The 25,892-nt window shown below is 39.4% G+C and overlaps 1 protein-coding gene across 6 annotated transcripts in view; it reads left to right on the plus strand.

Annotated features, from left to right (window-relative positions):
- The window catches only part of TBC1D5 (TBC1 domain family member 5), a 366,944-nt gene that overhangs the window by 295,851 nt on the left and 45,201 nt on the right, over positions 1-25,892 (plus strand). For all 6 annotated transcript variants that reach the window (XM_080386447.1, XM_080386448.1, XM_080386446.1 and 3 more), the window contains 3 exons: positions 5,491-5,590; positions 19,514-19,593; positions 20,328-20,504. In XM_080386447.1, the coding sequence (XP_080242573.1) occupies positions 5,491-5,590; positions 19,514-19,593; positions 20,328-20,504 (357 nt within the window). The remainder of the gene's footprint in view (positions 1-5,490; positions 5,591-19,513; positions 19,594-20,327; positions 20,505-25,892) is intronic.

The following is a 25,892-nucleotide window of genomic DNA, read 5'->3' on the forward strand; positions in this document are numbered from 1 at the left end:
ATACTGTTTTTCTCTTGACTTACATTTGGCCTTTTTTTTTTTTTTTTTTTTAATAGAGGATTTATAAGTCTCTGTTCATGCATAAAAGAGAGCAAATCAGCACTGCTGTTTGTACGCAAAATAAAAATGGTATCCAGGGTACTCACTTTCTCAGTGCAGTGAAACACAAAAGTTGGCACTTAAGAAAAGCGCAGTGAGTACTGTCTGGACAGAAATTGAGAGCATCTGCACAATGCTGGCTGTAAATCAGTTGTTTCATCTATTACTGCTAAAGAATTTTAGAATACTGAAAAAAAAGTTCCTTTTTTTTTCTGAGGGGCTTTGTGATTTTGTTGCTTACCTTTACAAAACATTAAAAAATTCATAATTTGCAGAACAATTTTAGAAAGTTAATGTGAAAAGACTGGTCTTAGAAATGGTGATTAGAAGAGACCTCTGCTCAAGCTGCTACTTGGAGCAGGACAATCACTAACATTGGATCAGGTCAGTGACTTCGAATAGAAACTCTGCCACTTCTATGAGCAACCTCTTCAAATGCTGCACTGCTCTTCTGACGAAGAACATTTTCCTAATGACCAATTTGAACCTTCCAAGGAATGATTTTGGGCCATGGTCCTTTCTGTATCATCTGCCACTGCTGGGAAGAGTTTTGTTACATCATCTTTGTAGTTCCATGTACTTGCAGGCTCCTGGCAGACGCCACTTAAGGCTCCTCTTTACTAAAATAAACAAACCCAGCTCTCTCAGGCTGTCCTCTAGATTTGTAATCATAATAGTAACCCTGCACTGGACCCTTCCCAGTTTCTCAGCATCCTTCTTGACCAAAACATTATTCAAGGTGAGAGCTCACAAGCACTAAGTAAAGGCAGGTGATGACTTTCCTGGATCTGCTGACCACATTCCTCCTAACGTAGCCCAGTGCACTGTTTACATTATTTGTGATAAGAGAACTTTATTCATTTATAAACAACTCAGCAGCCACTGTAGCCTCCGGATCCTTTTCAGCAAGCCTGAAACATAGCAAGTTCCTTCCCTGTCTGCACTGGTGCATTGGGGGCGTTTCTGCTCATGTGCCGAATTTTGCACTTACTGAAGTTTCTAAAACAGAAACCTTAAAAAAGTTTCTTTTGCCTAGGCTTCCAGTGTCTCATGATGTTTCTGAATTGAAGTTCTACCAATCAGCACAGCAGCCTGATTTGCATCGTTTGAAATTCTGTCTCCTCATATGGGCTGTTGATGAAGATACTGAACAGTATCTTCATTAGCAGTCCATTGCTTACTGTACTCATTTCCAGCCAGCAACTGGACATCAAGCCATTGACTCTACTCTTTGAGCTTGGGGGTCTGACCAGTTTTAAGCCCACCTACAATCCTTCATTCAGCCCACACTTTGTCATGTTATAAATGATGATACTGTTGGAAATAAGTGACAAAAGCCTAACTAAAGTAAAAATACATTGCATTCACTCCTCTTCCTTCATCTGCATGGCCAGTCATTCCATCATAGCAGGCAATTAGATTGGTCAAGCATTATTTGCTCTTGGTAAATCCTTGTTGACTTTTCTCAGTTCTTGTCTTGTCCTTTACATGTTGGAAATTGATTCCAAGAGGATGTGCCTCATGATTTTTCCAAGGACTAAGGTGAAGCCAACCATTGTATAGTTTCTTAGATCATCCTCACTTTTCTTTAATATGGAGGTAGAATTAACCTTTCTCCAGTCATCATGGATGTCCTGTAGTATCAGTGTTTTGTCACGAATGATAGCCAGTGGTGTTGCAATCACATAGTCAGCCTTTTCAGTGCCTGTGGTTGTATCCCATGTGGCCCCATGTATTTGAACACATACTGCTTCTTCAGGTATTCACCAACCTATTACCCACCCCACTCTTAGCCACCTCTTTCCTTCCCAAACTGTACATCCAGAGGTCTTGGAGCAGAATTGGCCTAAAAAGCGAGAGGCAAAAAAGGTATTGAGTGTTGCAGCCTTTTCATCTGTCGTTATCTCCCCTAGTAAGCAATAGACCTACATTTTCTTTGAACCTCTTTTTGCTGCTCTTGTACTTGTACAATTCCTTCTTGTTACCCTTTAATAAGTCCCCCATTAATTTTAGCTCCAGCTGGGTTTTGTCCTTCCTAGTTCTGTTCCTGTTCTCAAACAGTGATTGTGTGCTTGTCTTTTGTTTCCTGTCATTGCCTATATGTGCTCTCCATTTCCACCATTTCCATCTCCATATGTGCTTTTCCCATTTTAGTACATTAAGAAGCTCCTTACTCAGCCAAGCGGACCTCCTGCATACCTTGTCCCTATGCTTTCTCATGTCTTTCTGGGTTAGGTCCCTGTTCTATGACAGACAAAGTCCTCCCCGCTAGATTAGCCAGTCTGTTCACAAAGATGTTCTTCCCTCTCTTTGCTAGGTAGATCTGTTCTCTTAAGTTGTCTCCTCATCAAATTGGGTGCCAGAAGCAAAACAGTTGAAGCCCAGCTAGTGCCACCAAATACGTAGCCATATGTGGTCTACTGGATCCATCTGCTGCTATCCAGGCTTCTCCCTTTTGCCATAGGATTAAAGAGAAACGCCACTGGCATTCCTGTCCCCTTCACCCTTGCTCAGGAGCCCTACAGTTACTTTTGAACTGAAATGGTTTCACATCACTATGCCATTAGTGATTACATGAATAAGCAGAAGAAAAGTGAGAACATTGGGTGACACCAAACAGTCTATCAGCAACACCACAAACTGAGGTTCCACGCAAGCAAGAAACCTCCACAGTTAATGAATCTCCCTGGAAGAGAGTCACCAGTCACTCACTGTCACACATCACTTTCTTCGGTAGTGCTCTGATATGGTGTCCAACCTGGATTCTTCTTCTGAGGGAGCTTGTTCTTCCCCTCTGCTGCCTGGACTCTGCACCACTGGGCAGCCCTTCTGCCAGAAGTCACAAGCTTTCAGTTTCCACCCTCTTAGGAATGCGTGTCTTCCCACTGCACGTGCCTCACTTGCACCTTCCCTGTCTGTTGCGTAAGCTTTTACACCTTGAAAGGTCCTCTCAAGCACCTGTTTGTCACCCCAGTGCAATACAACACACTTGCCTCTTCTTGCAGCTCCCCTCCTGCAGCTGCAGCAACTACAGCAGAGCAAACGTGCCTCCGGGAGGTCACCCTCAGGGGTCCACCTGCACAGAGGTTGCCACAGCACTGCTGGTGACAGCAGGGACGGGGGTCATGTCTTGTAGCAAGTCACCACCATTTGGGTGTTGTCTTCTTATGCAACAGCACGTCTGGGTCTCTCATGTGTCAAGTGCCAAGTTAACCATCTTGCTTCTTTGCACATCCCGCTGGCAGCACTCCTCGGTGCCCTTCCTGAGAGTGCCAGATAAGTCAGGAACTCCACGTGTGTTCACGTGTGAGAACACAGGTTCACAAGGTTTCCCACTTGGCAAGAAACCTCTTGCACTGTCTGTGAGTTCCCAGCCACAGTACCATCCTTCGTGAGTGCTGGGCCTGCTGAATGGTTCTGCTCCCCACACGGCATCCTAATGAGTCGGAAGAATGGTGGACGTAGTTTACTCAGCACTGGTCTCGCTTGCCAAATGAGGAGGTACTGAGCTTAGTTTCAGAATCTCCTCAAGTGTGTAAAGCTGTCCAAAAGCATTTTAAGATAAATTTACTGCAGTTCTCATCCATGAAGAAGAAAAAATAGCTTGGGAAATACAGAAATATTTATTACCAAAGTTAGATTTTCTTATTCACTTGTAGGAGATAAACTGGGTTTCAATTTTGTATAATGATTTTAGAATTTGATTACGTTATTTTATAGTAAAATACTCAAATGTCGTCACCTTTCCCTATCTTACAGCTGCACTTGCGTGCAATGGCAATTCAAAATTTATGGTAGATTATTTCTTGCAGTCACTAGCTGTATGTATTAGGAAGAGTCCTTCTGCAGGAACATTGCTTCAATAAAAACATCAGTGCAGATACACTTGTATAGGCCGTGACAGAACTGCAGAATTTGAATAAGATTACTCTTTCAGCAGCTATAAATTGGCCATATAAAATCAATCCCCTCGAGGCTTAAGTGGTCAAAGTGTAAGGCTGAGTAAAATAAGGTGTAAGTATATTAATATAAGAAATGGCAAAGAAAAAATGTTTAGTGTCTGTAGATTCTAAGTGTGAGGAGAAAGTGTAGGGAAAAAGTGATACTGCTAGATCTTGAAAAATGCTACTGTTGAATTTCTTTTTATTTATCAGTTTCTTTTCCATATATGCTGTATTACTGCAAAGTTTCCTTTTCTTGGCTCTGACTCAGATTCTGATGGAGATTAAGATTACTTGTATCTTTACATCAAGATTTAGTCATTCACTTTATTGTTGCTGATCAGTTTCGGATTTTTTTCATTTGAAATGTAATTCACACTCTAATGTTCAACAATCTCCATCAAACAAGATATGATAGAAATGCAAAACTCCTAAGAGAAAGAGGATATTAAAAAGTTACTTTGCCTTCATTTGGATATCTTGAATTCAAGTGCATACTTAAACAAAAAACTGCCTAATACTGTTTAAAACTAAGCTTTAAAGGAATTTTTCCAAAGGAGCGGTGAACTTTCTCTGCAGTATGGCCTTCAAAGTCAAGACTGGATACATTTGTAAACTGGCAAACAAAGGAGATGTAAGAGGAATCCTTACCTGAAGCAGTTCCCATTGCTTAGGCAGGGCATGACGGCTAGATCATAATGCTTCTCCAGGGCCTTAAAATCAAGAATCTTTTTTGAAAAAAAATCATATTGTAAATTACAGTTGATGCATTTTTTTAAACATAACTTGATAAATTTAGTGTAACTGCTTTATACTATGTGAGTTGAAGATAGGCTTTGCTTAAGTATTACATAAGACATTGGGTGGAAGTCCAGTTGGCTGAGCATAGAAGTGCAGGTTTTTTGTAGATAGAGCATGATGTGTTGCAAAAATAAATATGCCAAAATATATAGCAGTAATACATCCTTGAGGTATGGTATTAAGCCTCATGAAATACTTGACTTGAAATTAAAAAAAAAAAAAGAATTTTTCTGAGGTTTCAAAGGGATTGGTGTGGAAATTACTCTTCCAGAAATGATTTTTTTTTTTTTTTTCTGAGTTTTTTCAGCTATCGCTGTGGTATTGTGTTTGCACAAGCAAAACCAAGCATCTAATCTGTAAAAGAAATATGGATTGTTAACTTTTCTTGGGTCAGGGTAGACAGATTTTTATTTGACTCTAGAATAAAAAAGAGTCGTATTAGTAAACACTGAAACATTAAAACCAAACCCTATTTGCATGAAATGACAAAATAATTTAAAATTATTTTTATTATTTCCAAAAATTTCTCAAGAACAAAGGAATAGGAAAAATTAGAAGATGTCTAAGCATTTCAAAGGTTAGCTTGCCACTTTTACTGTGTGTTGTAGAAAGTTGGAGCTCTTTAATGCTAATAATCTCTTAATTGTAGGAGGAGGAACTGGAGGCCCAAATTTCATTTCTACAAGGACAACTAAATGACTTGGAAGCCATGTGCAAATATTGTGCAAAGATGATGAATACACATCTTGGTAAGTGCAGTACCCCGTATTAAGCTACAAATCTTTGCCAAGGCTCTTTTCGTGTTTGTATTAGAACTAAAATAACGTTTATGTAGTATAGTGCATATTATTTTATAAGCCATGAAGAAGACTGAATTGATGCATCCCGTTGTTCTATCAGATGCTTCCACTTTTAAACTTGGGAGTATGGTAGCCACTGATTATGCTAAAAAAAAAGTAGAGGCATTTTGGCACAGATGCTCTTTCTCTGTTCCTAAGATTTCTTGTATTGTAAGAGACACGCTGGACCTCACAGCATATGACCTTTACACTTCTTAAGGCCGTTTGCAGTTCAACAGTCCCAGAATGATACCTGATGCGTGCAGTGATAGTATAAAATTCATATGCTTTCATTAAATGTAACGTCTTTACAATCTGTGATCACCTTCAGGATGTAAAAACATGTTACAGTAGGCTGGATGGTTTGTAATATTTGCCCAGACCAGGAGAAATACAGTAAGATAGAAGTCAATACATTGGGAACAGAATCAGCATAGACTCCAGTCTGAAATTCAACTTACATATTGCCAAGACAAATCAGAGAAAGTAAATAAAAAGCTTCAGTCAATTCAGGTGTAAATATGCTTAGCTATGCTTTGACAAAAGCAGCATTTTTAAACTGTGTTGAACTGAACTCTAAAAGTTAGTATATTTAGTTATGTGAAAAAGCGCTGTTGTTAAGAAATCAGGGCACAGCTGCAATAATTTTAAGTTTTATTTATAGCCTGCAACATCTAAGCAAAATAAATTAAACTTGAATATTTCAGTGGGTAGAATTAAGTATATGGATACCTAAGTTTACCAGGTCAAAAAGATCAGATGTGAAAGCCATATTATACTTGTATTTTCATTTTCTTTTACGCGTGTGTGTTAGTAGCCACTGATACGAACCCTGGAAAAACTGTAAATACTGTGTTATTTGAAAGTTTGGAATTGCAGCCTTCAAAAGCCAAGCGTAGACCTCTAACCCCAACAAATTTAGTCTGATATATTGCTTCTGTGAGGGTATGTGAGCAATGATGAGACTAGAAGCAAGCAAAGGATATAAATTATAAGCTGCTGAAATGATGGGGAAAAGATTACTGTGTCAAGAAGAAAAGCTGAAGTTTCTTTCTGTTAGGAAAGAAGACAAGGAGTGCTTAGCCGGGGTAGCAGTTCAAGCACAAGCATGAGCATTTCACCAGCTATGGCTCTGGACTAGAGATCAGAATAAACCCAGACAAAGATACGTGAAGTAGTCTGCCTTTTAACACTGGGTCCATGAAATAAAAGCAAAAGATTTGTAATAACATCCCTTTTTTTTTTTTTTTTTTTTTTTTTGTTACCCTCACAGGACAGGGAAAGCCATGCCCTTATACAGCTTTGCCTGTGGGGCTTCACTGGGTACATCGTGGCACCCCTGCAGTGCTCTCAGAGCCTTCCAGTCTAGTTTCTTCTAAGCCCTACTCCTCACGATATTCCTACATGTCTTGTCAACAACATGGGCTATTAACTTGGTAAATTTGGGTTACACCAATGCATTTAAATCCTAGAGAAATTAACAGTTATGCATGACAAACAGAGCACAAGACAGACTGAGATACCACCAACCTTCCCAGCTTCTGCGCTTGTAGCAAACTGATGAGGTAGGGTATCCCCAAATCAGCCAGCGGATGATCCAAAGCAGGAAAAAAGCCACCAGGATTCCTGCTGGTCTGATCTGTGCAAAGTCCCTTCTAACCTGAAATCTGTCCATCACCTTCATCCTGGTGATCTGAGCAGCACAAGCCAGAAAACAGATTCTCTATAGCATCACAGAACACCCTCTGAGCGTGATCTCCAGTGTCCACCCACTGCCTGGGGCTGCGGGGAATGGCAGCAAAATAAAACTCAGAGCATATCTGGTCATTTCTGGGTTAAGGGGCAAGTTAGCAGAGGCTGCTACTGCACCTGGTCTGATTCTCCCCCAGGTTCTCTTACCCATGAAAATTGCTTCATTTCAGAGACCACAGAGCAGATGATATCGCTCCTCTTGTAACCTGTCAGGACATTAACTTCAAGGATATCACTTTATCCTGTGAGGCTGAATTTTTCTGACTTCATCACCCAGCTTTTGGCTCTTGTAGCATTCTTGATACCAAATCCTCATTTAACTTACCTATACACGGTGTAATCTCTCAACACTGCTAGGCGGTACACTTTAAAATTCATTTTATATGGGTTGCTGTTTAGACCCAAGCTTTTTTGTGGTCTTCCTTTGAATTCTTCAGGGTTTTCATACGCCTTTTGAAGTGGGTTAGTCAGATCAAGATATGCTGTAGCAGCACTGGACACAGCAAAGTCATTATATAGCAAAGGGAAGGTCATCTCTCTACTTTTATGTGGAGTTCCTCTTTTTAAACATTTTTAACGCAGCATCACATTAGTGTTCCTTGATACAGTGATAGGTTAAAGTGACAATCCACTATGACTTTTAAAATTTGATGAATCACAGCTTTCTAAACAGAGGATTTTATGCTGTAGGTAAAATCAGGAAATGTTTGTTTCCGTATTTATGTTACTTGCATTTGATTATATTAAAATTCACTTCTTGTCATTTGGCTTTTTAGCTGAATAATTTAGGTAACTCTGCAATGTACTGTCTTCTCCTACCACTCTTACTGCAGACTTAGCCGTCATACATTAAATAGTTGTCTAAATTACTGATAAAAACATATGGATATATAAAATTCAAGGAGCCTTCCAGAACTAATTCCTTTAACAGAGTTAGGCAACATTTTTAAGAATTATCAGTAAGTCAGTTTTTTAGTCTAAGGCCTGCCTTTTGAATTTTATGAAGTTTAAGGTTCTTATTTTTAAAAAACCCACATTTTTTTAGACTGACATTTTAAACAGCTTTTCTTAGACTATTACTCAACCAAGAGCCTTTTTCCTGTATGGAGTGCATTATATTTGCAGGTCACTTTTTAACAAAACAATATTAATTCGAGCTTATAAAAATGCATATCCAGTGAGCATTCACCACAGAATTATTTAATTGGCACTGTAAATCAGAATGTCAAACCATTATGGAATGTTCTTTCTGCGGTTTCCAGTGAGGTAATTCAGAATTTTTTGGCTGTCTTCTCTCAGGTTCTTTCCCTTACGAGGGAGATCCTGATGACGGTCAGGTGCAGTTACTTCCTGACAGAGATGACATGTGTTGTAGCTGAGAAATTATCAAAGTGACCACAAAGTCATGTATTCTGTTTTGTATCCCTCGTAACTTATAATCTGTTTATATCAAATTCAACTATTATCAAGTATGGTTTTATATGATGTCTTTTAAGAAAATAGTTTTGTTAATTTAAAAAATTATTTGGGCCCGATAATGATATTACATTTCTTTACCAACAGCATTGTATTTCTGTAGGTTTCAGCAGATATCTGCTAAGACTGCATTTCCTTTGCATAGAGCATGAGGAAAGACCAGAGGGAAAGAGCGGCAGTTTTTATTCTGTTCATATATTCCAAGATGCTTTCATTAAATGTTTATCTCCTTCCATAAATAAACTACACAGTGTACCACATGGCAACAACATAATTAACTGCTTGTAATATCAGGGGATGTTACCATGGGAATGAATGATGGTTCTGAAATATTACTACTTAGCACTATGTGTAGAAATTAGAAATGGGTTTTTTGATTATTAAAATGGAGGAAAGTCATTCTCTGATCTTTGTCTCCTTCTTAGGGCTGTGCATTAGAAAGAGATTTACTTTTCTTTCCCCTCTCCCTTAACCACTGAAGAACTGCTAAGGTGGAATGCCTTTTAGTGCCTCCAAGGACAGATGCTGAAATTTTTATATGTAAAATGGCCAGACAGGAAAGCAGATTTTAATTCTGTTCCCACTCTTTTTCACAAGCTTGTCATAGCTTAAAAATAAAATAAAATGGTCCTGTGTTCAGTTTTTCCATTTAAGTCTGTTCTGCAGCATTGTTTGCAATATAAATGCGGAGCATTACTCAGCTGATAGTGAATAAGTGTAGTTGCCATAGCTGTTTCTGCTCCAGAATCACCACAGATACATTTTCTTGGTTTTACTTTTTCACATACACTAATCTCTTTCAGGAAGTAATGTTGTCCTGGTGCGTTCAGTAATATGGTAATGTTCTCCAGCATTTTTCTTTCTGTGAGGTGCTTTTCTGTTAGTGCATATAAACACCTCAAGGCTCAATGATGCAAAAAGCCGTAATATACCACTGAAGTATTACAATGTTATAACCTGTCATAATGTTATTTACTCTCTGAAGAATTTTGTTATTTACTTTTTGAAGAATTTTGATTTTTTCCTCCTTTCTTTCACTATGTGGAAAGAAAAGCATCAAGCTAGCAAGTGCATTCGTAAGATTTTCCCTGGTAAATATGACCTCTGTCTGATGTCTTAGAACAGATCATGAATAATTTGTCTAAGAGATATGCACCCAAGCATCACTCAGAGGGCCCCACAGTATCTGCTGGAAGGTTCCTCGCTTGTCCTTCACATTTGACATGGAACTGAGTTTGAGGTGTTAGTTCAACATGAAATCAGATCCTGGAGGGTCTGAAAGAGCAAAGTTTCATTCTGTCCCAGACTCAAGCCAACACGATGCTGTCAAACAGCAGTTCAAGCAACACCAGTTAATGACACTGCCATCTGACACTGTCTGCTGTTCTAGTATCTTTAGGGTTTGGACGATGTAGGCACTGGCCCAGGACTAAAGCACAGCCTCCTAATAAAAAGTAAATTAAAACCCTGGAGAAGTATCAGTCCTCCATAGGCAAGTAATAGTATAAGAGATTGTGAAGGATGTTTATGAGCTTGCCAATTCTGTTCCAGAGGGAAAAGTGCTGAATTTTAAAATGTCATCTGTTTATAATAGGCAGGAACAAATCCATCACTGTTCTCCAAGACAGAAGAACCTACCATTTGTTTCCAACAGAGACATAGTTTCAGACCTCCAAGTGTGTGAAAGTTTACCAAATAATTACACATGTAGTACAGGAAGTCCTTTTCATGAGAGGCAATTTAAAGGAACATTGGTTCAGTATTAACTTGGATGTGGAGATCTTTATATAGAAACTATTCTTTTTTGATGGGCAATTTACCAGGTTATGAAAGTAGAGAAACTAAGGTCATCCCACACTTGCTTTTGCTTAAGGGCAGCACTATGTAAATGCAGAAGGTTGCTTTCCCAGCTAGCTGAGATTCAGAAGCGATTTAGTTACTTTCTCACATCACAGAGCCTCAGCTAATAAGCCCTGTGGACTCATAACCAGCTCTGTAAAGAGTTAGCTCACAGGCTTCTGCACAACACCCTAGAAATATGTCCAAAGGTACCCAATTATATAGAAGAAACATAAGTCTGCCTAGTTTTATTAACTTCATCGTCATACTGATACTGCTAAAATTGAGCCAGCTGCTAGAGAGACAATCAGGTGGGTCTCAGAAATATGTTGCTCAATATCCAAGTTTTTAAATCACTTCTTGTCTTGGAGGCAATGTCACAAAAACCTCTCAGCTCTGCCCTACATCTAGTAAGTTTATGCTTAAGCATGCTGGCTCCACTAAGCCAAAGCAAATAAATCCTCTGAGCTACCCATACAGGGCTGGTCACGTTGTCCTTACGGTGCGTTTTCTGCTGTGACATCTCTAATATGTTGCTATGTCCTTCACCAATATTCCAGTACCTCGCTGCCCCTTCAGTGTGTATTATGGAAGGGATGTGGAAAGGTGAAGTTTTCATCCCCCATGCTTCTAAACACCACCAGCATTCTGCCACTGGAATGGCGTGTCGGCTCTTGGCTTTCATAGGTAACCTGTAAATAACTGTACGTAAATAAAAAAAAAATGAAAGCCACTCTTTTGAGAGCTCTTTGGATGGGATCACAGGACATGTCCCTGCCAGAGCCATCAGGCAATGCTGGCAGTTGTAAGATTCACTTATACTTAACGCTGCCTGACATCTCCCAGATAAATATTACTTGGAAGACTTATTAACCACAGTTCAGAGCCACCTTTTCACTGTGGTTATTGCAGACACCATGAGCAAGGAGGGAAAAATATAAAAATAGAGGAATAAAGACTTACAGGATGTAGTTGCTAGTATAATTTTAGTTGCTGGGTGAAATAGCACCTTTAAAGGCTTAATTAGACTGACTTCATCCATCCCTCTTTTAGCGGTTGATGCAGTTGTTACAAGGGTGCATTTCATTATAATGATCATTTGCAGTGGGGGAGGGAGAGGACAGAGTTGACTTAGTGACTTAATTGCTCATTATTTAGGGGCTGATGTATTTTCCAGTATAGATCTGGATGCAGTGCTTGTTAAATGTATGCAAGATAGTACTGAGTTCTTGTTGTGTGTATCATGTGATGAGATGAAAGGTTACAACACTTTTGTAAGGATAGAATGAAATGGACACTCTTCTGCTGCCATGGGTTGAAATGAAATCCTTTAGCATTTGTTGAGGAAGTAACTGCATTAAATGAGTTCTTTTATGCTTGGGACATAAATAAAATAATCTATAGTTTATAAACCCAGTGTGATTAGAAATGCTGTAAGTTAAAAGAGCCACATCAAACACAGCCCCATGAGTCTTAAGGGGATTTCTCCTTTGGTTAAGAATAACGATGTAAAACAGCATATAGAAACAGCTTATAAATAAAGAATATTAACAAATTTATTAAACCGAATACAGGAATGGTTACTGGGAAACAAGTATTGGTTGTATAGCACGACTTTCAGACTCTCACTTCTGGTCTCACTTCATATATATTTGCAGGAAGAATAAAAGTGTAATTCGTCATGCCTCATGAATTTTAACCATCTTTTTGTCCCTTGAGGGTAACTCTTAAGGTCACAAAAACACACCGTTCAACTGATACAGAGCTACTTTCTTTCTACAACAGTTGTGCCAATCCTGAAAGTACAGCTGTGGTAGGCACCTACAGATACTTCCATCCCAGTAGTCTGGATGAAAAAGGAGAAAATTAGAATAATGAAGCTTATGCACCCCATCATTACCTAATTAAAAGCTTTCCCTGCAACTTTGAGTGAATTCCTGTCAGAATGTTTACTTCCATTGGCCTCTTGCTTCCTTCTCTTTGTGTGGGGAACATCTCCCTGCCACTGACAGCCACTGACAATCCGCCCTTTCCTTCCCAGCATCTCCTAGACATTTGTTTCTCTTCTGATGTCAACTTTAGAGGAGTAAAACCTTAGCAGAAGCTAAATTCTGGCATGACTGAATTGTTAATTTCCCCATTATTTCCATAAATACATGGACATAAGGTATATGTTAAGTATAATTTGCCTATCATATGTAAATTAGAGTTCATAGTTAAGAGTTGATCATGTCTTTGAGCAAGGGATAGGCAAAATGTCTTCATGACCCTGCCAGACTCATTTTCTGTATGTCTGCAATTCTGTGCATTGCTATGAGTTGATGGTTGGTGACCTTTTACCATGTATTTCTGTGATGTCACAAGCAGTACCGCACATTAAATGTGGATAAAGTATTGGTGCTCCACATGACACATGAATCAGAAGAATATACTCTATAAATATATAATTTATATTAAAAAACTATTCTAAAGAATGCAATACTTCACAAAGAATTTAATACTTCAGATTTGTAAGATCCTTAAATTCTTTAACAAATGTTGCTAAGTGATGCTTTTAATATAATGCATAATTGTTACAATAAGTTGACATTCACAATAAGATAGATAAATGAAAGTTAGGCAACAGTGGTGTTGCCTTCGTCAACACATAGATCACAAACTATTGTTTTAGAAGGAATTTTAACTCCTCTCATTTGTATTTTTAATGCTGGAAAGAAAATGCTGTATTTGGAAGCATCCTGAGCTGCATTATTAAACAGCAATATCACTATGTTGCAGTGTCGTCTTTCTAGAAAGGCCCCAAACCACTGTTAAGTTCTAGATTTTCTGTCCAGTGTTAAGGAAGGGGCATGTTTTCCTGCTCAATCAGATCCAGGTCAGCTTGGAAAGAAGTATTTGTTGTGAAAAGGGAGAGAAATTGATTATCAGAAGCTAAATTCCCAGTCCATCCTTCCAGCCCTCTAATGTTAGTGAAAAAGCAGCCTTGCTTTCGCTAGTATACTGTGCAGAAAATGTTGTAAGCATTTTCTGTAAACTCTGCTTTCATCAAAACGATCATACAAAAGGACTGGAATATGAGTCCCGAGAGTTGACTGTGCCTTGACATCAATGGGAACCTTGGGATTTTTTTTCTTTCCATTTTTTGGAAAAACAGGGAGATGAAGTAATGCACTCAGTTCTTCCCTTACTGCTGCCTGCCTTGGCAATGAGAAGGTACTTTGGCAGAGTATGAATTGTCTTCTCAGCAGTGGAAAGCAAGGATGAAAAAAGTCAATTTAACATGATTCTGGCACCGTTGATGGTTTGCAAGTCATTGATCAGGAACTGGTAGTAGAAAGGCAGTGTTCATAATAAAGCTTGCAGCTATTTTGAGTTAGCTCCTCTCAGCAGGAGTCATCTTCCTGGAAAGGCCCCACAGAGACCAGCTTAAAAATAGAAATTCATTAGGAGAGGGATGCGCTGCAAAAAGGCAGCTGTACAGGAGAAAACAAAGAACCTAAGAGAACAAGGACGTTAAAGTTATTCCCAAGTTAAGTTTTCTCCACCTCCATCTAATTTTGTGTCAGTATAAAATGAGGTCCATGTTGTGCCTTCATCCTGCAGGGCTGTAGCTCTACCTATCTCCGACTTCTCTGGTGGAAGGGAAGGGATGCAGGTGTGTCTTCCAGATGAATGGGCATGAAGGGATGCCTGAGAGGTCCTTGTCCACAGCAGACTGGCTTTCCCACTCATTTAACCAGCTCTGGGTGGGTTTCTTGCAAAATCTGTATTGACTGCATGCAAATTTTTCAGTGAAGGTTAGTTTACTTAATAAGCCTCTGAAATAATTAGGCCAGGGCAAACAGCTTTTCCACATTCGGAGGGGAAAGTTTTCAACAGCCCCTTTCCCTGTCAAGGGAACTCAGCAGTGACTACGCACACCATCATGCAATGTGTAGCAGTTCAGTCATCAAAGAGCGTAAGCCTTCTCTAATTTTCCTACTTGGAGCTGCTGTAGGTTATTTTCCTCTTTCATCTCTGTACAGGGGATGATTGCATGTCTTCAGTTTAAATTTTAGAAATTTAGTTAGGGAGAGGAAATAGAAATCCTGATTTTTTTAAAAAAACTACTTCTACAGTGAGTTTGCATGTGATCTTATTTACAATTTGTAATAGCTGTAAGGGCAAGAAACGAAAAATACATTTCATCTTAATTTTTAGCTGCTTCGACTGTTGCTAGCCAAATCACTACTTGATGCATTGTTTTTCTATTATTTTGTAGAAAAGAAGAACAAGAACGCAATCATTTGTATGCTACTGCTCTGTAGTTATAGTTAGCTTTAAAATATATCAAGGCAGCTGATCATAGTCTCGCTGTGGAAGTAGTTACTTATTCATTGATCTAGGATCTGTCAAACTTAAGTGAATGTCCTCATTTGACAAGAAGTACCCAAGATTAATTCTAAACAATTACATAAAAGGCATCCCTTGGGTTGTGAGTCTTGTTGGAGGGCAGCTATAACAGTGGGAAACATTGCTGACTTATGAAGGGAACAACTGGTTGTACAGCTGCAGTATTTCTGAGACTTAGTCAAGAGTACAGTCAGGGTATGACAGTTCATTTTGTGAAACTTGGAGGTTTGTAAGTACTACGTTGAAACAAAGCTAGAATCACGTAATAGCTGTCTGGGATCTCCTACATCTCACAACAGTGTGCTGACCATCAGGTGACAGTTTGCAAAATTCACCTTTTGTTTTCCTCTGGTAAGAGCTTCATTGAAACAGAAATATTTTCTTTTTCTGCAAAAGGCATTCGGCATCAGCTGAACAAAATCTTAATGAAAGAAAAAAAACAAAAAAAGATAGCCAGAAATATTTGACCTTAGCCTAAGTCTTCTAAGTACTGTAGGATTTTGTTAACTTTTGAATGACAACAGCTATCCCAATAAGGTATTTATAGCATAGAATCAGACTGGACTCAGTTTTGAATAATCTAGAAATCATATAATCAGTTTGTTTGATTCATTTTATCGGTTTATTCATTTATCCTGCCATGTTTTACACATAGGAAGGTGTTTTGAGTTCCTAATTGACATCTACAGGTGTTTTTTAAAAGTTAGTTGTTATTTTATGGAGAAAAAAAATAAAGCTTTGAGGTGCTGATACAGGGCATCAGATAAGGAAATAATCAATATATGGCAAATTCATTTATATACATAAAGCACTTCTCAAAATACAGTAACATCTCCTGTGAAGGAAGAATAATTAAATGATGCATCTCAGCTTAATGTAACAGTCCTTCAGCAGAACAATATTGTATCAAATGTGCTTCCTAGCACTTTTAACAGAGGTGGTGTTTTTAAAGGTATTTATAGTTACAAGGGTATCTTGTAAGATACAGAAGGGTAAAATAAAAAGCTTCAGTTTGCACTTGAGAGCTTTAGTTTCCCAGTTCATCTCAGCAGCTGACTGCCCTGTGAGGTCCCCCCAGAAGTGGGAAGAGGCTTGGCTGGAAGTCCCTCAGGTGGGGGCTGCTGAGCCCTGGCACAGCTGTTGACAGCAGTGCAGCTGCGGAGGGACCGCACCAAGTTGTTTGCCATCCCCCCTTGTCTTCCCACCTCCGCTTCCAGTTCACGTGGGTTGCAAAGGGTGGTCCCAGCAGCAGGATGTGATCAAGGAGGCACTCGTGCAAAATCGCATTGCCCGTATGCCTGTTTTCTAAGGAATTTTTGTTTAATTCATCTCTACTCATTAGGCAGGGAAAAAGAACGAGCACTTAACAAATTTGGGTTCCATACATATAATTTATTTGGTAGATAATAAACTTTGTATTCAAAAGGGATGAGGGTAGTAGATTGGAAGCCATGTGCAGTTTAAGGGCATGTTTAAGAAGAAGAATTATCCATTGCCAATTCTACAGGGAAACCTTAATTCTCTTTCATTGTACTAGAGAAAGACATCCCAATGTATGCCTTATGTCACACTGTTCCTTCCTGGGGGGGGGGGAGAGTGGCTCATTACAGTGATTTGCATCTTGGGGCATTTTTCTAGGTTAAGTGGAGCCCAAATTTTGAGCCCAAAATTGTGTCTGAGAGCAAACTCCAAGTGTAATTTTTTCCAAAAACACATTTTAGTGTTCTTAACTGATTAAAAATAATAGACCCTGTATAGCCAAGACACGTTGTGCTGTACTTTAAAAATACTGCAAATTGAAGGAAAAATGTGAGAAATTCAACAGCTCAGTATTAGGAAATTTTGCTGTATTTCCAACCTTTTCTCTCTACATCTTTTTTCCTCTGAAACAAGTATCAAAATCCAGCATTAATATTGCTAAAGTAAATATGTGACATGAACATTTTTAACTAACTTTTACTGCTAGCTAACTATCATAGTTCCGTTCTAAGTTCTTAGAAATTTCTCAGTGTACTGGTTCTTCAAACATAGTTAGAGTTTTTTGGCTTACAGGGTTTTGTAGCAATGATAGTTTCTTGTCCATTTTTTTAAAATACTATCTTATAAAACATCTCTAAAGAACAGAAATAATAGTAGATTCCACACATCACATGGAATGCCTTTCAGCTTTTGTTCTCTTGCTCTTATTTTCCTGATATCTTAGATTTCTCTCATTTAGTCTTCACATTGGAGGGGTTTTTTTGAATTATTTTCTTGGTCCATCTGCAGAGTCAGTATGCATACCTTAATATATGGTTTTAATGTCTGTGGGGATCAAATTATAAAAATGCTTTTCTTTCTAATGCTGAGAAATGGAAAAGACAGTTGAATTCAGTTATTCAGACTGTGATTAAGCATTGCTTTCCCACCTATGAAGACCCTGGACTTCTGCTGTTTCAAGTTCTGAACCTGTTAGAAGTAGAAAATAATGCATTGTTGAACAGTAGAAATTAGGATCTAAAGTAGTATTTTATAAGTAAATCTTCATATCTTTTATTTACCAAATTGAGAGACTAGACAATTTAGAATGCAAAGCGTAAAAAAGCAAATAAAATGCCAAATTAATTATGCTTTCTCTTAATTCGTGATGCTACATATTTGCAGAAAGACCTAGTTTAATATTATTTCTAGCCTTCAGAATGCAGCGTCTTTCTGATGTAAAATTTATACTAGGCATTGTTCAGTTGTACTACATTTGACTTCATTGCTGCAAGACACTGCTGCTGTAAGACGGTAAGTAATGAGTGCTAAATGATGTAAACATGGATCTCCTGGTTCAGATAGGCTGCTCATGCAAAGCTGAGTTATCTTACCCCCACTTGCTCAACCTTGGTCACACCACCTTTCATGGACTCTTGTCATCCATTGCCTTTCGTGGCTGTAGCCTCTTTTATTCCTTCTACTTTTCAAATTGTTTCTTTAGCGGTTCATTTAGGGCTTAGGCTTGGATCCTTTCTCCTCTTTGCCCTTTCCATTCTTCATGTATACCCATTACTGATTTCTGGCCCCACTCCATTTCAAACTTCTGTGTTTATATGTGGGTTTTAAATCCACCTCTCTGCTTTTAATCTTCCTTCTTGTTCAGTGTTCCACACCTCATTCTTCTGCTATTTATTCTGTAAACACAAAACCTACACCGTACTGCTCAGTACTTTTGCTTGAATCATGTGTCAAAGTTGGCAGTGTCACTGTATTTGTCCTTGTCAGCATCATCTGTGACAACAGCTTTGGCTTTTCACTGGTTCAGGCCCTGAACATGTAGAATGTTTTTAAAAACAAACAAATGCAATGCAGCTGTGGATTAATGGGACAAAGCTCTAATTCTGAAGCAACTGGGATATGGGTATTCATGAGCAGCAGAGTTGTTCCAAGTGAGTGTCGCTAAGGGGGTTGGGCTCGGTTCTGTGTATGTAAGACAGGAGTGGCACGAAAGAGTACGCTGTCGTTTTCAGTTGGCGGATACCATCTCATTCTGTAAATATGTCACGAGGATTTAAAGAGGGGGAAGGCAGGAGCCAGGAGGCTGGAGAAGGACCTGACATAGTTTTTTTAAGAGTCCACAGAGCTATTAGAGCTATAGTTCTCTGGGCTGGTTTGGACTGCAGCATTGCTTGGGATTTCCCTGACGCAGGGAAGACCACCACAGCTCCAGCTCTGATGTGTTAGCCAGCCTCCAGCCCTGACTCCTGCAAACACCGTCCACCAGAGTATCGAAATGCGTCCTTGGAGGCCAGCACTAGAGGTATAGAAGGCAGGACTCTTCTGAACTGATGCTACTGCACTGCTCTTTCTGTCAAGTATGTTTTGCTCGGCCCTGGGTCTTTTACCTAAAGGAAGGTATTGGAAAGGGAATAAAACTTTCTGTCTTTTTAGAAAGAGGAGCGTTCTAGCACGTGCAGTGGCCACAGGATCAAGATGAAGATTGCCGTGCTCCTACCCTAACCCTTTCTGTGAGCTGCTGCAGATTTCTGTGAATGTTCTTGAGTGCTTTCCAAGGCATTTGCAGATTCAAAGTAGTACGTAACTCCATTAGCCACGGAGGCTGATGTTTTCTTCTAGGGGTGGCCAGCAGCAGCCTGAGTCCATTGGTACACTGGGGCAGGAGAAGTCCCACAGCAGCACAGCGTTGCTGGAGGCCTCCTGGCAGCAGTGCCAGGCTTGGGCTGGCCTCACCTCCACAGCTAATAAAGTTGTCAGCCTCTAGGTCTCTGTGCGAAATTGTGTTTGCAGGTCACAGGATTTTGTTTTGAGAGCATAAGTCAGCAGTAAATTGGCAGCACGTTAGAGATTATTCAGGGAATTTTTTCCTACCTTTTTTTTCTTTTGATGTTGCAGGAAATATCCAGGAAGTCATATTACAAGAACACCTGGAGAAAGAAGATGAAATTCTAGTTTCCTTGGCTGGTTTGAAGCAGGTATAACTATTGCTTAGCTTAACCTTGCACTCTTCAGTGCCATTAATCCTTTCTTTTTTTTTTTTTTCTCCTTCTTTATTCTTTTTGTATACTGCTCTTTTGTCATACAGCTATTTTACTAATACTAATGCATCAAGCATTGTGGTGTGCTTTCATTTAAAGAGGTAAAGCTCAACTATAAAGAGTTCGAATTACTTGCACAGTATTTGCTTCCTGAAAAGATCTGGAGGCCTTGAACCAGAACTGAGACACTGAGTTCTGGACTCAAGTCACACTCGTTTTTCATAATGCAAGCTGTACATGCTAGGCAATAATCGTGCCTATGTCCCCATTATTTAAATGTGATGACACTTCAATGTCATTGAATTAAAAGGAAAAAAAAAATGAAAATGCTGCCGAGCATCTGTAGCTCTGGTGATACTTCCCCCTACTCCCTCAAAATATATTTTATGAGAAACAATGTGGCATATGTTAAACCTATAATGAGGTAGGGAATAATCATAACAGTTTCATTGTCTTTAGATTTCTTGGATAGTTGTTTTCCAGACTCTGATACAACCACATTTCACTGAAATTTGTATCTTTGACCAATATAGATATGAATATTGACTTGCTTCCTATCTCTTCAAAGCAAATGCTTTGGGGAAATGGTGCATGAAAGCATGCTGCACAGAACTTCAGAGAATTCCTCCAGATTTCCAACTTACATTCTTCCCCCTCCCATTCAACAACAGATCAAGGATATCCTGAAAGGTTCGTTGCGTTTCAACCAGAGCCAGCTGGAAGCTGAAGAAAATGAGCAAATCACTATAGCTGATGATCATTACTGTTCCAACAGTCAGAACAAGGGGACAGGTGATGTCCTAAAGGGACCTGTTATGACAAAGCAACAGTTCATCTCAGGACAACAGGTAAGATAAAAACATCTCAAACAGGGCATTGATGGAATTAGTCTTACATTTTTTGGACACTTCCTTTAGCATGTCCAGACATTACATGGGAAGACACCATCATTCCTGGTAGGTATGGAGACATGGTTAAAAGAGTCTCTCTAGCTACTGTCCTACTCCAATTAATTATATTTATTGTAGCCTTACGCTCCACACACAGATATTTAAGTCCAAGTGTTACGCAGTGTTTGGGGGAGTTCTTTCAGATTGTCGAATCACAGAATCACAGATTAATTCCCTACAAAAAAAGATGTAAAAACTGGAGGTGAATGTTCCCTTTTCAAATGTTCCCATATGATTATTCTCATTGTCCTTGTCCTCCAGAATCCCATTATGTAATAGCTGGTGAACTGCATTGCAGTGTATTCATGGCCAGTGCCAGAAAGGAAACAGTGAGGAGGCTGCTTTTACCTTCTACTTCATGGTATTGACTTTCTCCTTGACTCAGTAAACAGTGTTTTCACATACAAAGCATACAGTCAGCGGGCACGTCCGTACAGAGAGAGAAAGATTTTTTTCCGTTCATGTTAAAATGTCCTTCTCTGTCTAAGTCTTAGTCTGACTCAAATGTGGTCTTAAGTACTTTTGTATATGCACATTTCTATGCTGGAGTTCTGGTTAGTCTGCCACCCCGCTACTGATACTTAGTAAATCAGTAGTAGCACTATCACCTTAGGGTCTAACTGACTCTACAGTCAGCTTACTTTTGACAATTTTACTTAGGAATTACAGGAAATACTTAACTCATTTTCAAATAATGACACAGGATTGTTTTGATTTGTTACACACAGTCCCCCCGAGTTAGAACACTCTTTTAAAAATCATATTTTAATTGTATTTCAGAAGCAAATGGAGTGTTTATATAGTGACCTCCTACTTTTACCCTTTATCTTCTAGCATTTTATACAAAATACCTTTTGTTTTCTTGCCAAAATGGAAAATAGTACTTTTTTGATTACTTTTACTTGGATTTATTCTGGAAACTGGAAGGTAGAAAGCCATATAAAATGACAACATCCTATAAGAGTGTGTGCAGACTTGTGCTGGAGAAGCCCTTATTCGGGTGCTGGTCAAAATCACATGTCACTGTGCAGATTTGCTGGGGCTTTGCACTTCGAGTATTGAGGGTGGAGCAGTCAGGGTAAGCCTGGTCTGCATGGGTTTCTTTCCAATGGAGACTTTTGGGTGATACGTAATGAGGTCTGCTCTTAGCCCAGTGTGTAGTCAGGGTATTTATGTAAATCCAGCTCCAGGAACTGAGAGATGTCTATGGGTCCCACAATTTCCAAGGCTGCTAGTAAGCCCACTACAACCAACACGAGTAGAGGTTGTACAAGCTGAGCTCCTGCAGAGCATCAATGAGGCTTCAGCACCGCATGGTTTATGGAGGTGCAGTACATTCATACGGATTAGCCTCCTCTCCTCTTATCTTCTGGAAGTTCCAGTTATGATAATGAGAAACAGCCCCTTTGACAGAAGAAAGAGAAAAGATTAGGATTAGAAATGGCAGTCCAGGAGGACCGTTAGTATCCCAACGGTCTGTGCTGTTTCCAAGCCCATTGTCTTTAACCGCCATGTCTAAACTCAAAAAGAGGAGAGCCTCGGACCCCTTTTAATAAAACATGGGACAATAACCTGCTGAATTTAGTGGGCTGTGACATTCAGCTGTTAATTGATGGGGTCAGTTGTTGGCCCAAAACAGGCCATGGCCCAGGCATTGAGTTCTGCTGAAGAAAATGGGCTGCACTGATGCCCTGGGTCAAGCCGGGAGCACTTACTGAGAAACTAAAACCCAACCACTTCTAGACCATTTAATGCGTTTCTTGCTAAGTAAATTTTACTGTATTTACATTTTCTGTGGCTTTGGTAATGCATGTAATTCTGTTTGTTGTGACTTACAGAGATTTTTCTCTGGTAGAATTATGGGGATTTTTTCTAGGACAGCTGGAAAAGTTACAAGTATAGCTATTGTGTAATTGAGATTAGAATCTGGTCTTTTGTGCTTGGTTGTTATATAAGTATTAATCATTTATCATCTTTACTTTTTAAAAAAGAGTTCTTCCTCTTTTTTTTTTGCCTCAAAATCCCTTTCTGGAAAGTGAGGATAAGGATACAGTCCTTCTTTGGAAAAGAAAGCTGCAAAATTAAAAATGCAGAAAAAATAAGATACAGGCTGAAAGAAATAGAGCATTTTTTGGAATCTTTGGCTTTGGTAGCAGCGTGCAGTTGACAAACAGAAGGCTTCTGTTGCTAAATAATGAATGATAATTAACGCATTATCTTGCCTTTATGTCTGTTCAAAGAAGGAGGCAAAATGAGCTGCTGTTCTTCTAAGCTTTCTTGAATTATATCCTTGCAGTCAGTTTTAACTCATTCACAGTATGAAGGCAATTGAAATAAGCCTGGTCCTAGTAGCTGATATTCATCAGGAAAAAATGTTTGGAGAAGCCATATGGCAATAGGCGTAAGGTTGTTAACTTTCAAAGCTACTGGAAGTGTAATTCTGTCATTTTTCATTTATTCAGTAGTGGCAGCAGATGGGAGAAAACATGGTTCACGTCAGCATGAGTTTCCTGAAACAGAAACAGGCAGAAGAAGAAGGGAGGAGGTATTTTACCTCTGGAAATATCAGTACCAAAATACCAATGTATGCCAGGGATAGGCAAACATTTACAGAAGGCCATTTTACATTGTTTTTTAGTCAAGATCTATGTTTTGCTGCTTCTCAGATACTTCAGTGAGCTGTAGGTCTCTTTACCTGAACCAAAAAGCGGGTAGAATGAAAAGTAGTGTTGCAAAGCACAACACTAATGACAAGAAATTGGGATGAGCAGCTTTCTTTCCTTTCTTTTTATAAAAGCAGGATGCTTTTTTAAAAGCACAAGGGCACATTTCTGGGAGCAGAATTTAGGAAATTGCAACAGCAGTGCAAACTGTTTATGATGCCCTTGCTGGGGCTCACTGCCAAAAGGAAGACACCCCATTAGCATCCTTAGGGTTGCCAGCGAGGAAAATACTGATCTTGCTGGGCAAGTGTGTCACTAGGCAACATCTGTGTCACACTACGCAAGGTGGAGCCATCTTGGGTATGAGGGCTGTGAGGACTGAAATAGCCTGATCTTGATAGCTTGGAATAATAAAGTGTATAATTTTGCAAAATGAGACTGTACCGCATTGCCTGAGAGCTTTTAAATATAAGTGTGGAAAGAAGCCAGGTGGATTATGCAGCACTGGTTGTTTAAAGGAATGTAAATTTCTGTTGTATGGGGCGGGGATGGGGTGGGAACAAATTGCTGAAATTGTGAACATGGCATGTAGAGCTCACACAAAAGCTTCATCTGGTCCTGTCTTGTGGCTGCACTGGGTGCCTATAAAACCAGGCAACTACCAAGGTGTGAACTTCGTGAGGTTCGACAAGGCCAAGTGCAAGGTCTCACATCTGGGTTGGGGCAACCCCTGATATCAATACAGACTCAGGGATGAAGGGATTGAGAGCAGCCCTTCCGAGAAGGTCTTGGGGGTACCGGTGGATGAAAAGTTGGACATGTGCCAGCAATGTGTGCTTGCAGCCCAGGAAGCCAACTGTGCCCTGGGCTGTATCAGAAGAAGCATGTCCAGCAGGTCCAGGGAGCGGGTTCTGCCCCTCTGCTCTGGTGAGATCCCACCTGGAGTTCAGCGTCCAGCTCTGGAGCCCTCAGCACAGGAAAGACATGGACCTGTTGGAGCTGGTCCAGAGGAGGGTCACGAAAATGAGCAAAGGGATGGAGCACCTCTCCCGTGAGGAAAGGCTGAGAGAGATGGGCCTGGGGAAGAGAAGGCTCCACGGAGACCTTATCGCAGCCTTTGAATACTTAAAGGGGGCTTATAAGAAAGGTGAAGGCAAACTTTTTAGTAGGGCCTGTTGTGATAGGGTAATGGTTTTAAACTAAAAGAGCGTAGATTTATAGAAATATATAGATACAAGGAAGACATTTTTTACAATGAGGGTGGTGAAACACTAACAGGTTGCCCAGAGAGGTGGTTGGTGCCCATCCCTCAAAACATTCAAGGTCAGGTTGGATGGGGCTCTAGCTGAAAATGGCCCTGCTCATTGCAGGGGGGTTGGACTAGATGACCTTTAAAGGTCCCTTCCAACCCAAACCATTCTATAATTCTATGATTCTATGTTGATGGAACAGAGCCATGGTCGTGTGCTGCCCATGTCCTCAGCCCCCTGGAGATGGCAGGCAATTGACTGACAGCTCATGAAGACAGCATTTCAAACAGACCAGATGAAAGTAAAAGGCTAATTAATAAGTAATTGTGTCTCAGCTCAGAAGTACTTAAATAGTGAAGTATCTCTCCTTGTAGGACAGATCTGTTTGTATTTAACTTTATGGAAACAGCTTGAAGTTGTTGACATTTGAACTACCCTGGTTCTGCCCAGGTCAGGAAGTTTGAGGTCAATTTTGATAGCGCTCAGCACAGGATAGTTGTTGATATTTCTAAAAGCAATCTGCTTGGTTGGGTATTAATTTTATTAAGTCATCTGAGGAAAATTAATTAGTATCAAAAACTGATAGATGTAAATCTCAATCAGTTTGGCAGCTGTCTTACAATGGAACTTTTAACATTGTCACCAATACTCTGGACTTAAGATATTTCCATTTGAATGATAAATAATTAAATTTATTTATTTATAAATAATAATTTAAGAAATATTTTTATACTTAGATAATAATGTAATATTATTGTAACTAGATACTATGTAGATAACATGCAAAAAAAATTAATATAAAACTAGTATGTTTTAAAAAATTGCTGCAAATGGAGATATTTGCATCCTTGTTCACATAAATTTTGGAAGGGAATGGGTCACAATTCTATATTTGAACGTATTTTCACATTCAGCTGATATTTATCTTGTTTGTGAGTTCTAAAAATTTGTAACAACTATATAAATAACAACCAAAGATTTCCGACTCCAACATTTCATATTACAGTCATTCTTAATCACTGGTGGCTTTTGTTTCCTGAGCTACGCTACAGTTCTCTTTCAAGAATGTTCTGATCTATAATCAGTAATCAGAGCAATGGAAAGCTGTTTTCAGCTGTAATAATATATTTGGCAAACCAAGTTTTGCTGGAGGCCATGGGTAACGTAACTCCCAAGTTGTAGCTTGATACTGGTGATGAGCTCCATACTCCAATTTTATATACTGTGCTGAGTCTTAACTTCATTCTCATTCTTTTTTTCTCTAATACCTATAATCTCTCTTTTACCCCAAAGTGAATTGGCACTTTTTTGTTCAGTGAGTCACAGCTGAAGAGCTTGCAGTTGACACACGTGCTGACTTACACATTTCCCCA

This window comes from Falco punctatus, assembly GCF_963210335.1.
Source record: "Falco punctatus genome assembly, chromosome: 4".
Lineage (NCBI taxonomy): Eukaryota > Metazoa > Chordata > Aves > Falconiformes > Falconidae > Falco > Falco punctatus.